This window comes from Thalassophryne amazonica, chromosome 8 (genome assembly GCF_902500255.1).
Source record: "Thalassophryne amazonica chromosome 8, fThaAma1.1, whole genome shotgun sequence".
NCBI classification, from domain to species: domain Eukaryota; kingdom Metazoa; phylum Chordata; class Actinopteri; order Batrachoidiformes; family Batrachoididae; genus Thalassophryne; species Thalassophryne amazonica.
The window spans coordinates 17,654,717-17,672,476 of NC_047110.1; the positions used below are offsets into that span (position 1 = coordinate 17,654,717).

A 17,760-nucleotide genomic window follows, 5' to 3' on the forward strand; every position below is an offset into this window, starting at 1 on the left:
TCCCAAGAAGCCTGTTGATTCGGGATCAAAAGATCAAGGTCGTTGGAGTGTACTTTGTAAAAACCTCATGAGCACAATAACTTCTTTCCTGATTGTCACCAAACTTGGTATGCATGTAGCATGGTGATTTGGCATCACCATCACCATACACTATTGATTTTTATGGTCAAAAGTCAAGAGCACTGGTGCACACTTTGTAAAAATCTTGTGAGCGCAATAATGTTTGAGTTTCTGGGTTAGGCTGAAACTTTCTCAGTTGCTCCCTCATATGTATGTATATGTATGTTAAGTGTGGTGATCCCAAGTCACCATGATTAACACACTATTACTTTGGAGGTAAAAAGATTTTATTTGTTTATATATTGAGATCCGCATTAGCTTCTGCCCAAGTGATGGCTAATCATCCTGGAGTCCTCACTCACACATAAAATCTAGCCACAATAAACAACCCCCCCCCCCCCCAAAAAAAAAGCATAAGTAAATTCATGGCAAGGATAGAAAAACAAACAATACTATCATCAATACACTAACACAAGACACAAACAAAAAATACTCATCTAATCATTCATGTGGATGTCCAAAAAGTGTACAGGTTAAATCCTTAACGTTATTAGGTGAAACACTCCATTCTGAAGCTCTGTAAAAAAAACTGAGCCTTTTTAAGAAGTTTTTATTTTGCCGAGGAAGAACCAAGTTTTGCCTGTACAAAAATAAGTGTAATATTGATGTGCAGTCCATCTGGAAAGTATTCACAGCACTTCACTTTTTCCACATTTTATTATGTTACACCCTTATTTCAAAATGGATGAAATTATTATTTTTTTTCCTCAAAATTATACACACAATACCCTATAATGACAATGTGAAAAAGGTTTTTTTTTTTTTTTTAGATTTTTGCAAATTTATTAAAAATACAAAAAACTAAGAAATCACATGTACATAAGTATTCGCAGCCTTTGCCATAAAGCTCAAAATTGAGCTCAGGTGCATTCTGTTTCAACTGATCATCCTTGAGATGTTTCTACAGCTTAATTAGAGTCCACCTGGGATAAATTCAATTGATGGGACATGATTTGGAAAGACACACACCTGTCTACATGCAAGGTCCCACAGTTGACGGTGCATGTCAGAGCACAAACCAAGCATGAGTTCAAAGGAATTATCTGTAGACCTCCGAGACAGGACTGTCTTGAAGCACAAATCTAGGGAAGGGTACAGAAACATTTCTGCTGCTTTGAAGGTCCCAGTGAGGACAGTGGCCTCCATCAACCATAAACGGAAGAAGTTCAGATCCACCAGGACTCTTCTTAGAGCTGGCTGCCCGTCAAAAGATCGGGGGACAAGGGTCTTAGTCAGAGAGGTGACCAAGTGAAGAGAGGAGAACCTTCCAGAAGGACAACCATCTCTGCAGCAATCCATCAATCAGGCCTGTGTGGTAGAGTGGCCAGATGGAAGCCACTCCTTTGTATAAGGCACGTGGCAGCTCACCTGGAGTTTGCCAAAAAGAACCTGAAGGACTCTGACCATGAGAAACAAAATTCTCTGATGTGATGAGACAAAGATTGAACTCTTTGATGTGAATGTCAGACATCATGTTTGGCGGAAACCAGGCACCATCCCTACAGTGAAGCGTGGTGGTGGCAGCATCATGCTGTGGGGCTGTTTTTCAGTGGCAGGAACTGGGAGACTACTCAGGATTGAAGGAAAGATGAATGCAGCAATGTACAGAGACATCCTGGATGAAAACCTGCTCCAGAGCGCTCTTGACCTCAGACTGGGGCGACAGTTCATCTTTAATCAGGACAGTGACCCTAAGCACACAGCCAAGATATCAAAAGAGTGGCTTCAGGACAACTCTGTGAATGTCCTTGAGTGGCCCAGCCAGAGCCCAAACATGAATCCAATTGAACATCCCTGTAGAGATCTGAAAATGGCTGTGCACCGACACTCCCCATCCAACCTGATGGAGCTTGAGAGGTCAGGTGTTGCCAAACTGAACTTACATTGGTCACTGTTCACCACTGTTCTTTACGGAATTATGTGACTGTTCTGACTGAACTGGGGGTCAGCTGGGGGTTGGGGTGTTTCTCTTCAACCCATATTCAGTTGAATACACCACAAAGGCAAGATGTTCAAACTGATAAACTTTACTATTTTTGTGCAAATATTGCTCATTTTGAAATGGATGCCTACAATACCCTTCATAAAAGCTGGGACGGGGCAACACATGATTGGGAAAGTTGATGAATGCTTAAAGAACACCTGTTTGGGAACAGGTAAGTGTCATGATTGGGTATGAAAGGAGCATCCCCAAATGCTCAGCCGTTCACAAGCAAAGATGGGGCGAGGATCACCACTTTGTGAACAACTGCGTGAAAAAAATAGTCCAACAGTTTAAGAACAGTGTTTCTCAATGTTCAATTGCAAAGAATTTAGGGATTCCATCATCTACAGTCCATAATATAATCAGAAGATTCAGAGAATCTGGAGAACTTTGTACACGTAAGCGGCAAGGCCGAAAACCAACATTGAATGCCCATGACCTTCGATCCCTCAGGCGGCACTGCATTAAAAATCATTGTGAAAGGATCTTACTGTGTGGGCTCAGGAACACTTCAGAAAACCATTGTCAGTGAACACACTTCGTCGCTACATCTACAAGTGCAACTTAAAACTCTACCATGCAAAGCAAAAGCCATACATCAACAACATCCAGAAACGCCGCCGCCTTCTCTGGGCCCGAGCTCTTTTGAAATGGACAGACAAAGTGGAAAAGTGCGCTGTGGTCTGATGAGTCCACATTTCAAATTGTTTTTGGAAATCATGGATGTCTTGTCCTCTGGACGAAAGAGGAAAAAGACCATCCAGATTCTTACCAGCGCAAAGTTCAAAAGCCAGCATCTGTGATGGCACATCAATGCTGAAAGGTACATCCAGGTTTTGGAGCAACACATGCTGCCATCCAAGCAACATCTTTTTCAGGGACGTCCCTGCTTATTTCAGTAAGACAATGCCAAGCCACATTCTGCATGTGTTACAACGGCATAGCTTCGTAGTAAAAGAGTGCGGGTACTAGACTGGCCTGCTTGCAGTCCAGACCTGTCACCCATTGAAAATGTGTGGCGCATTATGAAGCGCAAAATACGACAACGGTGACCCTGGACTGTTGAACAACTGAAGTCGTACATCAAGCAAGAATGGGAAAGAATTCTACTTACAAAGCTTCAACAACTAGTGTCCTCAGTTCCAAAACGCTTATTGAGTGTTGTTAGAAGGAAAGGTGATGTAACACAGTGGTAAACATACCACTGTCCCAGCTTTTTTGAAACATGTTGCAGGCATCCATTTCAAAATGAGCAAATATTTGCACAAAAACAATAAAGTTTATCAGTTTGAACATTAAATATCTTGTAGAGCAAAAACACAGAGTTCACCGCGCTTCTGTATAGCACAAACAAGTCTGGTGCAACCAAGTAGGACTAATTAGTAAAAAAGAAAAATAACTGGTGCAACACAGGAATAAGTGCCAGAACAGGTGCCAGGACTCTGAGGAAGATGTGACTCTCACATCGAAATGTTAGTCTCGTTGAACATTTTTTGCTTTCAGCACCTTATTAAATTTTCTGGCACTTATTCCTGTGTTGCACCAGTTATTTTTCTTTTTTATTAAATATCTTGTCTTTGTAATGTATTCAATTGAATATAGGTTGAAGAGGATTTGCAAATCATTGTATTCTGTTTTTATTTACATTTTACACAACGTCCCAACTTCATTGGAATTGGGGTTGTAATTTCTTGGAATTTATGGTGGCAGATTTTGCACAATACGTCTGTTTTTGGTCTTTTTCTACCTCTTCTCCACTGTTTAGTTTTTTCTTCTCTTCGCATATTCAAGCAGCTGTGCATCGCTGATTCAGATCCAAGACACCCAATTTCTTCACTGACTTAATGCAAGTCTTGTCCGGTGTTTGAGTAAATTTGTGGAAAGAGAGGGTGACTGCATGGAAAAGTAATGATACTCCCTGATAGGAAGTGTTCCGAGCTTTAAGCAGATATGTAATTGATGTGAGTTTCATGCTTGTTATTGAAATTTCCACATAGGAGGCACAACCTTTCAGCCCACTGTCACATAAATAAACCACGGTGACCACTTATTACTTAAAAAAAATACATTGTGTCTTTTCTGTGTTCTTCAATTTGTAAAAAAATCGGGCTGTATTTCTTCAGAACTTAAGCATCCAGTTTGCTCCCATCAGATCTCAGAAGCTAAGCAGTGCAGGATCTGGTTAGTACTTGGACGGGAGACCTCTTTGGAACGCCAGCGGCTGTGTGTGTTTCTCCAAGTAAAACTGGAGGTGCGTCAGGGAGGGCATCCGGCGTAAAACCTGTGCCAAATACAGATGCGGAACTGGCTGTATCCGCTGTGGCGACCCCGAACAATACGGGAGCAGCCGAATGGACGACGACGACAACAACAACATTAACTTCATAATTTAATGATATTCAGGAACGGAACTGCTTTTAAATTACATTTTGAATTAATTTTGAATTCTGGTAGATTCAGAATTAATTAAAGAGACATGGGGACCTGGCTGTGTTATTGAAAGGAGTTGATACATAAAATTGTAAACATAATGTGGATCGACATGTTCCTTCTCAGGCCTCAGAGCGAGTACGAGTGGAGATTGTGTCTCTGACACTGAGACCAGAGTCTCGTGTTGCCCAGGACAGCAGTGTGGTGTGTCTGTTTGTAGAGTATTCTTTCCTGGATCTGCCCACAGAGGAAACCCCATTATCACTGCCCAAACCCCAACACGGCAGCAGCATCAACTACAACTACAGCAAAGGTAACAATATTCTAATGACCATGGCTACATGATACAATGATGCATGATATTTTTGTCATGGTACAAGGCGATGTGGCTCAGAGAGTGTGGGGACACAATGGCACACTCACACACAGATTATTTAAAAAGCTTCATCTGATAAACAGGCAGTGCTCAGTACACAGGGTGGCAGTCAGCATGGCAGAGGTAACAGACAGGCGTTAGGCAGAGGCATGGTCAAAAAACAAGCGGAGATCAAAACACAGGGATACAGAGGTCGATGGGCAGAGACAAAAGCGTGATCCAAAAAACTAAGCAAGGTTGAAAAACGACAAAGGCAATCAGTACTGTAACAAGAGTCTGGAACAAACTGGCAGTGAAGGACAAAACACACAAGGCTTAAATAACAGAGGTGGTAATCACAGAAAATTAGACACAAGTGAGGGGAACTTTCAGGAAGGGGTTGTGGAAGAAAGAGACGAAGATGAGTGAAGGCATGTGTAAGAGAGGGCAGCGAGATAAAAACAAAGCAGACAGAAGCAAGAGAAATCAGTGACAGAAACACCAACAGTGAATAACATGAAATGCCAAGAGAAGCATAAGACCAAAGGCCGAACAAATATTAGCATGATAAAAAATAGATAGATAAAATAAATAAAATAGATAAAAAAGCTTTTTTTTTTTTTTTTTAAGATACTTAGATATACCCAGTAGTGGGCACAGATAAACAAAAAAGTAACTTCGGTAACAGATAATCAGATAACTTAAAAGTTATCTTTGATAAAGATAAACCACACAAAAATGTATCGGAAGTTACAGATAACCGATAAATTCCAGGATTGTCTCTGGTACACTTGCAACTACTAACAAGCTGATATGATCACTTTTGGAAGCATTAAAAGGGATGACAGACCCAAACAATGAGTCAGCACTTCTGTCTTTGAGTGTCCTGCCCCCTGCTGGAAGCTCCTGTTTACTACATGCCTTCCAGCACAAACGCAAGTTGAGGGATGCTATGAAGCTCACCTCTCTACTCAAGCACAATGATGCCGTCAGGCGGAGGAGGTCTTGGAAAATAAAGCATTGCTGAGTTATGGCTTGGTGTATAAATAAAATGAATACTGATAGAATAACTGTCAAGTCTGTCATTTGTATAAAGTTAAAATATAACATATATCTTTTAATGTTGAATAATGCACTAATTCTAAAGTTTTGTAACAAACACAGACAGATCACAAAGGATTCTGGGTAAAATGTGCCTCTGTTAAACACTGATTGGTTTGACTCGTACATTATGTAAACCAACACGTTAATGTGAGGTGTGTCGTGTGTTGGTGTTTACAGATAAATGTGCTTTTATAAAACATTCCATTTTTTTATTTGTAAAAAAAAAAGGCATTTTCAAAAAAAAAAAAAAAGTTGTAATTTGTAGTTGTAAAGTTGTAATTAGATAACCGATATAACCATGTCAAAAATAAATAATAGAAGACTGCCATGATCTACTGGTGCCAGACATTCAGTACTTAAGCTGGGTTTACACTGTGTGAGTTTTGGCCCTTTTTCAGCTGATTTTTCATTCGTGTGAGAATTTTTTGGATCACACCGAGTTTCAGGTTAATCGCACATCCTGCATCATGTAGTATACATGGAGTAACGAGCTGCGTTTAACATCTCACGACCACCTCCTGATCGCCAATCGTATGGTCGAATGAAAATCAAACCTGTTTGATATTATTCTGGTCGGCTGTCGTGAGGGTATCCTGCTGCTGAAGGGCTACAAGCATCCAACCGCTCGCACTGTGCCTGTGCAACCACCGGAGACCTGTCTTGTAATGTTTTTTTTTTGTTTTTTTTAAACTTTGATGTCTCCGAGAGTTTTTGTAAATTAAGTTTGAAAAAACCTTCGAGTCCGACGTGTGGTTTTTGAACATACAATGTGTGTGAGAACATAAATCGTGCGCTCTGAACTTTTACACCATGCGGTTCTGTGGTATAGTTTGAACTGAATAGTTCAATAGTTGAATAGTTTCTCTTCAACCCATATTCAATTGAATACACCACAAAGACAAGATATTTAATGTTCAAACTGATAAACTTTACTATTTTTGTGCAAATATTTGCTCATTTTGAAATGGATGCCTACAATACATTTCAAAAAGCTGGGACGGGGCAACAAAAGATTGGGAAAGTTGATGAATGCTCAAAGAACACCTATTTGGGAACAGGTGAGTGTCATGATTGGGTATAAAAGGAGCATCCCCAAAAGGTTCAGCCGTTCACAAGCAAAGATGGGGCGAGGATCACCACTTTGTGAACAACTGCTTGAAAAAAATAGTCCACAGTTTAACAACAGTGTTTCTCAATGTTCAGTTGCAAGGAATTTAGGGATTCCATTATCTACAGTCCACAATATAATCAGAAGATTCAGAGAATCTGGAGAACTTTATACACGTAAGCGGCAAGGCCGGAAACCAACATTGAATGCCCGTGACCTTCGATCCCTCAGGCGGCACTGCATTAAAAACCAACATCATTGTGTAAAGGATCTTACCGCGTGGGTTCAGAAACACTTCAGAAAACCATTGTCACTTAACACAGTTCGTCGCTACATCTACAAGTGCAAGTTAAAACTCTACCCTGCAAAGCAAAAGCCAAAAATCAACAACATCCAGAAACGCCGCCGCTTTCTCTGGGCCTGAGCTCATTTGAAATGGACAGATGCAAAGTGGAAAAGTGTGCTGTGGTCTGATGAGTCCACATTTCAAATTTTTTTTGGAAATCATGGATGTCATGTTCTCCAGATAAAAGGGGAAAAAGACCATCCAGATTGTTACCAGCGTTAAGTTCAAAAGCCAGCATCTGTGATGGTATGGGGGGGGTGTTAGTGTCTATGGCATGGGCACTAACAAACCCCCATACCATCACAGATGAGTAAGTTGTCCATGATGTTGTGAAAGTGTAGGAACACGGACCCACAACAGGGGGCGCAAATGAACGGACAATGGAGGAATCAAATAACACTCTTTTTACTGTTGTGAAAACAGGCACAACAACACAGCCGATTACAATATTGAGACTGAGTCCAATAACAACTGTGTCGTGTTGGCAGGCTCGACGATAGGAGACGTCTGTCCAAGTCGAACCGGAACCAACCCGATTTCCTCTGCCACCGAACCCCGGGAATACTGGAGCCGCCAAGTCCCGAATCCCCAGGTGGCCACTGCCTCCGCTCGTCGGATCCGGTACTGCTGGCAAGGAACAAAAACAGTCAGGTGTGGATGCGGCTGCACCCAGTAACACGGAGGGTGGAGAGTCCACCTCCACCTCTCGTTAACAACGATACAGGAGTGTAGGAAGGTGAGTACTTATCCAAAAGTTGTTCAGTAGTCAGCTGTCCTACAAATGCTCCACAAGAAATACAACAATGGTTAGTTATATGTATGGGCAGAGATTGTTACCTCTTTGGTCAGGCGATATCTCGGCAAATGAGGTGGAGATGCCGTCCTGCTGATATACCTCCGTATTGATTGGGATCAGCTGTCTCCAGTGATGGATGACAGCTGTTGTCCTGGCTGCTCCCGTAAGGCGGCAGCGCCCTCCGGTGCCTGGAGCCCGCACTCCAGGCAGGGCGCCCTCTAGTGGTGGTGGGCCAGCAGTACCTCCTCTTCAGCGGCCCACACAACAGGACCCCCCCCGGCGCACTTTGAACATTAAATATCTTGTCTTTGTGGTGTATTTAATTGAATATAGGTTGAAGAGGATATGCAAATCATTGTATTCTGTTTTATTTACATTTTACACAACGTCCCAACTTCATTGGAATTGGGGTTGTAAGTGGGAGAACTTACAAAATCGAAAGTGGATTGAATACTTATTTGCCTCACTGCATGTGGAAAAAAACCCATCACGGAGCCTCTCTGATTCCCAGGGTGTTGTGTTACTGCGGTTGTCGTCTTTCATTTAATTGCATGTAGAATTGGTATACTAAGAAAACAGTCCTGCATCGTACAGTTCTGTATTTGTTCCACCATACACACATGAAAGTAACTACATTGTATCTGAAAGGTTGACCCCTCCTACTCATTTCTTAATTTTCCACCCTGCCAGTAATTCCGATGGATATGGAAAACAATGGTGCCAGACGACAATTGTTGAAGACAGTTCTGCAGGGACGCAATAAGCAAATGGAGAGGTAAGGAAAACCCTCGTTCTGCTGCCGCAATATAATAAAGATATAAACTTCATTGAGTGCTGATGATTTCATAATGAAATTTTATACTAAACATTGAGCAAAGTAAAGCAGTGATAACAGGTTAATGTGATGTTTATTTCTCTTGATCATATTTGCTTTGATATTTTTCTGGCTTTGGCTGGACAGTAAAGTTATGTTCTATTCTGATGTTTCATCCAGATTTCATTATTGAATTTTATTCTATTTCTTGTCTTCCCACACAGCAGTAAAAGAAGTTTTCAATTGGTTCAAGATGCTCTTGGTTGCTTTCTAGCCAAGATTAATAAATCTGACCTTATTTCTTCAATATTAGCCACACTATATTGTTCTCTTGGGTGTGTGGGTGTTTTCTAAATCATATAAAATAAAACAAGGTAGTTTTGTTCAGATGTACACTGATATGCTAATGTTTTCGGCACATTTGATATGCTTAAATGGTTGAAAAATAAAAAATTGCTATCGATGTAATAATGTTGTCATAATAACAATTAATTAATTAATTAATATATACATTTATTTGTATAACACGTTCAGTCAGAAAATTTCTAGTCATTTCCATCATAAAAACATCAAATGTTAAAGTAAAAAAAAAAGTAAATATCATAGTACAAGTTAATATTCAAGTACAAACATATACAAATCAACACAAATGAATAAAGTAATACAGGATAAAACCACACATAGTTATAAGCAACAGAAAATAAATTAGTTTTAGGATTAACCTTAAAAAATCAACGGTAGTGGACCTTCGAATGACCCTGTGGTGACTCAGCTACTAAATCACTGTTGTTTTTCCTTTAATGTAATCACCTGTAGATTATTCTGGTTTCTGTAGATTGTAGATATACCAGTGAAACAGGCTATGATTTTGTCTGCACTTAAACAAGAGACCCATATGTGTTGATGTGAAAACATTATTGCTCTTATCACTACTGCACTTGACTGTTGTGCCTGGACAGAATCCGGTTCACGGTGGTGAGTGAACCGCCCGAGGAGGAGCAGCAGCACAGGGAGTGTGAAGATGTCGGGGTGGCCTTCGTGAGCATTCCTGAAATTCTGGAGAAACAACAGGATTTAACAGAGACGGCTGTGAACAGTTAGTACACACACACTTTTTTATTTCAGCATACTATCATTTGAAGTGCAGGATCAGGCCCAAATATAAGACAGGGTCCCCTCCCCCAGAAAGGACATCTGAAAAATACAGGGCCGACTCTGTTGTAATAATGTACACACTGGTCTTCCTGAGATCATCCAGATCACAGTGTGTGTGCTGTGCCGCCCTGAGCTGAGGGCTGGGAGTCCAATGAGCTCCTGAAAAAATAAATAAATAATGTTCTGAGTGGTGCCCCTATTTGGGAGGACTAATGTATATCACAGTTTAACAGTTTATTTGTTTAGTGCATAATAATAAACATCTCAATGCACTTACAATAAATTTAATTAAAATAAAAGTAAAACACAGATATAACTAAAATGATAAAATATAATTAATAGCTTAAAATGCTTGTTTAAAATAATATAACTTTAAGTGTCTCTTAAAATTGTCCAAATCTAGGATTTTAACGTTACTGGGTAGAGAGTTCCACACGTGTCGCAGCATGTGTGAAAGCTCGAGTCCCAACCTGAGTTCGACATCTAGGAACCTTCAGGTTGAGCTGGCTACTGGATCGTAGGGTACGCTGTGGGCTGTACACTTTAATAAGATCTCTTAAGTAAGGTGGTGCTAGCCCGTTCAGACATTTATATGTCAGAAGGGCAATCTTAAAAGGAAATACGATATTTCACCGGTAACCAGTGGAGATCTTTCAACAACGGTGTGACATGATCGTATTTCCTGGCCCCACACACCACTCATTGCACAATTTTGCAGTTTTTGCAGCTTATTGATAACACACTTTGGTGTTCCATAGAGCAGAGCATTGCAATAGTCTATATTAGAGGTCACAAAAGCATGCACAATTCTCTCCGTGGCAGATTTATCCAAATATTTTCTTATTTGTCTTATTCGTTTCAACTGATGATAACCTTTCTGACAGATGTAATTCACATGATTTGTCATTCTAAGTTGTTGATCAAACATGACACCAAGATTTTTCAAAGATTGTACTGGCTTCACATGTGAATTTCCAACTTCATTGTCATGTATAGTTACTTTTGCAAGCTGTTGAGGCATTCTAAGTAACATGAACTCAGTTTTTGTGTCATTTATCTTCAAACGGTGAAACAGCATCCATGCTCTAACCTCCGAGATACAAGCACAGAGACTGTTAATGGCACTGGTCTCAGAAGTGTGGTCTCCAGGCTTATACGACAGATACAGCTGATTGTCATCTGCGTATCCACCGACCTGGACCACTGGCAGATGTTTCTCCATGATATCATACAAGGCACACAGATAACCCAAGAAGACAACCGGACCAGCACAGCTTCCTTGGGGGACACCATACTTCAGTCTGTAATGATCAGAGATGGCACCATGTATAATGACACGCTGGTCCCTATCCTGTAAATAGGACTGGAACCAGGAGAGTACGTTTCCTGAGATCTGAAGCTGGCTCTGGAATATGCTGGTAAAAATGTCTAAACTCACAGTATCGAAGGCTGCGGACAAGTCCAATAGGACTAATAACGTCACCTTCTGAGAGTCCATATTGTTGATAATATCAGAATTAATTTTCACCAATAATGTCTCTGTACTGTGGGACCCCTTATATGCTGAATTCTTGCTAAAAAATCTATCAATCTGCCTCAAATGAGCAACATACTGAGACAAATCAGCCTTCTCCACCAGCTTCGACATATAGGACAAGTTACTGACAGGTCTGAAGTTCTTGAAAAGGAGTTCCAGCCCCGTCTTCTTCAACAATGGTATTATCAAAGCGATCTTCCAATTACTAGGGAAGACACCCTCACGTAGGGAAGTGTTCACTATATCAGTAATTGGCTGGATCAATACATCCAGACACTGTTTTAGTAGAGATGTCGGTATTGGGTCTAACTGTGATGACTTAGTTTTTGACCTGTTAATAAGTTTCATGACATCATCTATTGATAACATTTTAAAGTCAGTGAGATGATCATCACTAGTTGCACAGCCAGAGTATTGGCCCATATCAGGAATATACTGATTGAATAATGGTTTCAATGTCACTCATTATTTTATCTATTTTATCAATAAAGAAATTTGCAAAGTCTTCACATAGTTGCTGGTCACTGTCAGCCTCAGGATACACAGAGACCGCAGCTCCCTCTGTGAGATTCTTAATCAACTTGAAAAGTCTTTGCTGGCTGAAAATACTTTTTTAATTTTATTCTTTGCTTGTGAAACATGCACATACCACTACTACATGTCACTGGAATGATATTGCAATTGTTCTGCAAGATCAACACTTTTTCTGAATCAAACGCTGTGTTTGATTTAATCTCTGAAGCATTCCCTCTTTGCCATCAGTACTGCAAATGCATGCTGTAGGCAGATTCTACATGAGTGATTGCTCCAAAAGCAAAACGCAGAAGCAAATTGCTTCCTTCTGCAGCTGTTGAGTACAGTACCTGCATTGACGGTGGCATACGCACAGTCAAATTGAAATGTTCAAGTCGGTAAGATGAAATGGTTTAAAATCAATAAAAAGTAACCTATTTACTTGGATTCTTACTTGCCAAATCTATTAGGCCGACATAAATAAAGAATACTGTAAAGGTGGTTGTACACACCTGAATGAGCTAATCAGGTTTTGTTAGAGCCGGGAGAAAATATGTGCAGATGAAATATGTGCAGGTTAGGGGTCCCTGAGGACCAGTGTTATAAAGCACTGCCAAAAAACCCAGGGTTCCCATTCTTTAAAAAGTCTTAAAAACCATTGCATTTGTTTTTCTAAAAATAAGGCCTGAATTGGTATTAAAATGTCTTGAATCAGTCTCAAAAGATTTAAAAATGCTGAGATATGGAAAGTAGGTTTCTATTCATGTTTTCTTCTTACATCAAAATTAAAAATACCTATATATATATATATATATATATATATATATATATATATATGGTAAAAAACTCCAAAACCTCTTTTTCAAGAGTGACCTGACCAAGACGGCAGCACAAAAGCAAAGTGGTTACATCAAACAGAAGACACACACATTCAAAAAACAGAATTGCAATACATAGTTACAAAGTGCAATTACACAATCCAATTGTCCTTATTTCTCTGTCCATAATGATTGTTTTAAATTCCCCCAAAGTTACAAGATGCGTCAATTTCAAATCCTTCTGCAAAATGTTCCATGTGGATGGGGCAGCAACTTTAAATGCCTTTTTGCCCAGTTCAGTTGAACTGGGCAAAAAGGCATTGACACTACTCTATGAGTTTTTCCTCTGTACTTGACTGCTTGACACAACCAAAGTTTGTTTGATTTGTTTCATTCCAACATCTTTCACAGTGTCATTTCTGTGTTACTAGTTAGCAGCGGTGGGCACAGCTAACCAAAAAGTTAGCTTCGATAACCATTAATCAGATAACTGAAAAGTTATCTTTTATGACGATAAAACCGATAAGCTGCTTAAAAAATGTATCTTTATTACAGATAACCAATAACTATTATTGATTCGGACGCGGCTACATCAGATTACACTGTCGGCTTCTGATAAACCAGTTTCACTTTAAGCGCCACAGGAGCTGCTGGGTAAATTCAAGGATCACAAACACACAAGAACGCACAAAAAATGAATGAATAAAAAAATAAAACCACAAACACTGTCATCATTTTTCAAAAGCAGTAAAACACAGTATTAGAAGTCACATTTTATCTCTGTATTAGATACACCGTCATTTACGAGCTAAAAGCTGCCGCAGTTTTTCACACGCTTTCAACCCTGTGGCTCAAACAACCGAAATACATCCATTGATTGGCAGAGTAAAATACATGTAGTAAGTATAAATTCTTACCTGTTAGTTTCAGTGGGATTCATCTGAAAAAATAATCATCCTGAGATTATCCAAAACGGTCTAAACGGTGAAGAAACGTCCCAGTCTGTACACAGCTGCTTATCATCATTTTGTGATGATAAGCACAAAATGTGTGCTTATCATCAATAAGCACACATTTTGTGCTTATTGATGATGTCATCAGCAAGCGACAGCTAGTCTGCCATAAATAAACACATATCAGACAGACTAGATTTTGGGGTTTACAAACGTTTTTGACTGTTAACCTTTGCTCACTTTACCAGCAAAGAAAGTTATCGGAAATACATTTATCGGAAGAAAATTGGTCTTAAAACTTATCTGAAAAGCTAATCCACTAGCAAAAACATTAGCTTCGATATTTATCTGCTATCGGATTAGCTGAACTGTGCCCACCACTGCTAGTTAGCATGCTAACATCTCCATAAGATGTCTTGTAAATCACTTCACACATATTATCTAGTTACAAAAACACCAGAAAGTGTTTAAAGGTGTGACCGTTGTCTGTCATTGCAAAATGGCCATTATGGTTAAAAATGAATGTCAAGTCATCACTTTACCTTTGTTGCTTGTAGCTAATGTGACTATAGTGAATCAGGATTGGAGAGAGGTTAAAGTGGGTTTGTGATTAGAGAATCCTCCATTCAAATTTTGGTCGCAACCGGAAAATCACTAAGGGCCCTTCGGCACCCCATGTTGCTCCCAGGGTGCAGTTGAGGGCCTTGTATGGCAGCATGCTGATATCAGTGTCTGAGTGTGTGAATGAGTGAATGTGATGCATCTTTGTAAAGCCATTTGAGCATCTGTATCAGGTATGAAAGTGCTATATAAATGCAGTCCATTGACCAATAGTCAACTTCACAGTAATATGTTGTGAAGACGAGGCACACAGACCCATCTTCTGCCTGAATCAGTGACAGAATTGAATTTGTTTTGTGTGAACTTGATGTCCTTCTGTCTGTGTACCACAGTACTGGATATAGAGGACAGCAGCGTGGTCGTCGGCAGTCTGACTGTGTCTGTGGAGGGATTGGAGGCTCTGCAGTCCATCATGGAGGACCCGGACCAAGAGTGAACCTCTCCTCTTTCTTCTGCTTCCATCAGCATGGAGCACCCTGAGAAAATGACCAATAAGAACAAAGACGCTGACGTTTGGAAGCATTTGTGTTACAAACCTGGATTTATTTGGCTGCCTGTGAAACAACACATCCTGCTGTAAATCACATAAACACTGTTTAAGAGGACAAACGCTGAAATAACACAGTGATTTAATAGCAAACAGATGTTTGTTTTGCCTTCAGGTTTTATTTTAGTACTTATTTTGTTATAGATTTTTACTTTCAAATGCCCTGTGAATGTTATGTAATAAATATCCTGTCTGAAGTCAACACTGGGCCAAATGCAGAACGGTTTTGAGCTTCTGTCAGCTGTGTTGCAGGTAAGCAGCCTTCACGTGGAACTCCATCAGCCTATGTTTGATTTGAATACTTGCCAGCTTCAGAGAAATCTAACTTTAAATAAAGAGCCTGAAATCTACATTATTACTCTGCACAAAGCTGCTGCTATATTTACTGTGTTTGAGTATTGGTACGTGATGATTTCATCTATTTCACAGTTAGCAGACAAACAGTGGGATTTCCAGCTTCTTACAAATGCTTTTTGAGAACCGGTTGTCTAAAGACCAGTGGGAGAAGCACAAACAGACACCACCACCGTCTGTCTGACAGCAAGACCTTCACAGGTGAGACAGAGCAAAGCTCTCTAATGCAACACTTGTTGTGTCCCGGTGTTCTTGCTGCTGCGTCTGTCCACCATCATCCTGTCAGCTCTCCAACTGCCCCCAAGTCACCTGTCATATGCCTGTTCTACAAATTAAACATGAGGATTATTTTGAATAAAAATCATCACTCTTACAGCCATCTTTTTTTTTTTTTAGAAAAGTCAGAGTGGGATACAAAACATTTCCAAGTCTCTGATAATGTCTTGGACTTCATTTAGAGCAACCTTCAAGAAATAAAAACAGTAAAGTACTTTATGGCAAATCTTTCAGGAGCATTGATTAGGCAGTGGACCAACAGAATCCTGTCTAAATGTGAGCACAGCATTTGTCTGCTATTTATGTGGTGCAGTATTCAGATACACCTTACATAGGTGGGTTCACAGCTCTGTGAAGCTGACCCCCCATCCACGTACAAAATCCAAGCAAACATATTGAGTGGTTACTGCTTCGTTTGTGCTGGTTTGTGCCGTTAATTTGCATTGCTATGGTTTTTGAGATATTAAAGATTATTTTTTTTAGATCATTCAAAGGTCAATCCCCCCCCCCCCCCCCCCAGCTTGCTCCAAAATGAACCAAACTGGTCTATTTTTCTTGTGCCTTGTTTGTGCAGATTTGTGCCGTTAAAATTTTGTTTGTGCTGCTTTAGTTTCTGAGATATATTAAGAGTTTTATTTTTGAGTGATGACATCATCATCCCCCCCAGCTTGCGCCAAAATGAACCAGACTGGTCTATTTTTTTTTTTTTAGTGCTTCGTTTGTGCCATTAAAATTTTCATTTGTGCTGCTTTAGTTTCTGATTTTTAAGAGTTTTATTTTTGTGCAAAGATGGCAGGGACACGCACTGTGCTGCTACTGCATTCAGGTGCCGTCAGAAATTACAGGGCTTTTTAAGTGCAATTGCTTCAAGGTTTATTTAGGTGTGTGGATTGTTTTTTTTTTTTTACTTTATTGAAAAATGAACAGTATTAACATTTTTCTGTTGTTTGGCTTTCTGCAGGGTGGCCAAATTACGTAGGTGGCTTGGCTCAGGATCTCCAACATCCACTGCTACTTTTGCTGACCTCCATACAACTGGTTCCATCCTGCCTTCACACAGCTCTTTTGCAATCTGCTCACGCAGGTTTCCAGAAATGAACCGCTTGAAACGGCCAGTGTTCAGGGAGATATCTGTATTTAGTGTGTGACACTGGAGCATCATTGGGCTATTAATTGGTGGCTCTCTGTCACATGTCATTTCAAAATGCCCATGACACTCCTTACAGTAGCCTCTAATCTCTGTGTAATTATTGGTGACAGTTGGATAGACCTTGATTCTTTGGAACACAAATGTGCATGTGTGTTTTATCTTCTTCCAAATCAGGTCATTTATGACATGAGTCCAAGTGCCAGGCTTCAAAACTGTGTATTCCCTTTTCTGAGATGGAGAAAACTTGTCTTTGTATTCAACTTTCTCAGGAATGAATTTAACCCATTCCTCAAAAGGTACTTCAAGATGAAAAGCCAACACTCTTTTTGTGCAGGGGAAATGCAACCTGAGTCTAACTCCATGTCAACAGTACTTTCAGGATCACTTTCAATGAATTCCAAAGCTGACCAAATGTGTCTGTTCAACTTCACAAAAGTGCACAGGGCCGTTGCAAACATCTTGCCTTCCAGCTGCTGACTCAGCTCTGTCCAGACATCAGCAGCTGGAGTGACTATTTTGACATTTATGACGATGGCCTCTTCTGAAGTGCAGAGAAATACAAGAACTGAATCCCTGTCTACTGATGTCTTTCGGGGCATCAAAGAATTAAAAAAAAAAACTAATCAGCATTGATCTTGCTTGCTTGCCTCTACTGGTGGTTGGCTCTCACTGCGGTATTGTATCACTTCCTGTTCCGGAGCACAGCGGTGTTTTGCTGTATCTGTTAGCTGTTTAATCTGCGCAGTTAGATTGATCTAGATAACTAGATAACGATTTGT

The 17,760-nt window shown here is 40.1% G+C and overlaps 1 protein-coding gene across 1 annotated transcript in view; it reads left to right on the forward strand.

Moving 5' to 3' along the window:
- Positions 1-15,459, forward strand: part of LOC117515491 (protein fantom-like) — a 91,428-nt gene extending 75,969 nt beyond the window's left edge. Inside the window, 4 exon segments of the mRNA XM_034176070.1 lie at positions 4,661-4,847; positions 8,934-9,018; positions 10,017-10,153; positions 14,987-15,459. Of these exon segments, the coding sequence (XP_034031961.1) occupies positions 4,661-4,847; positions 8,934-9,018; positions 10,017-10,153; positions 14,987-15,234 (657 nt within the window). The 3' untranslated portion in view covers positions 15,235-15,459.
- Positions 15,460-17,760: the final 2,301 nt, after the last annotated feature.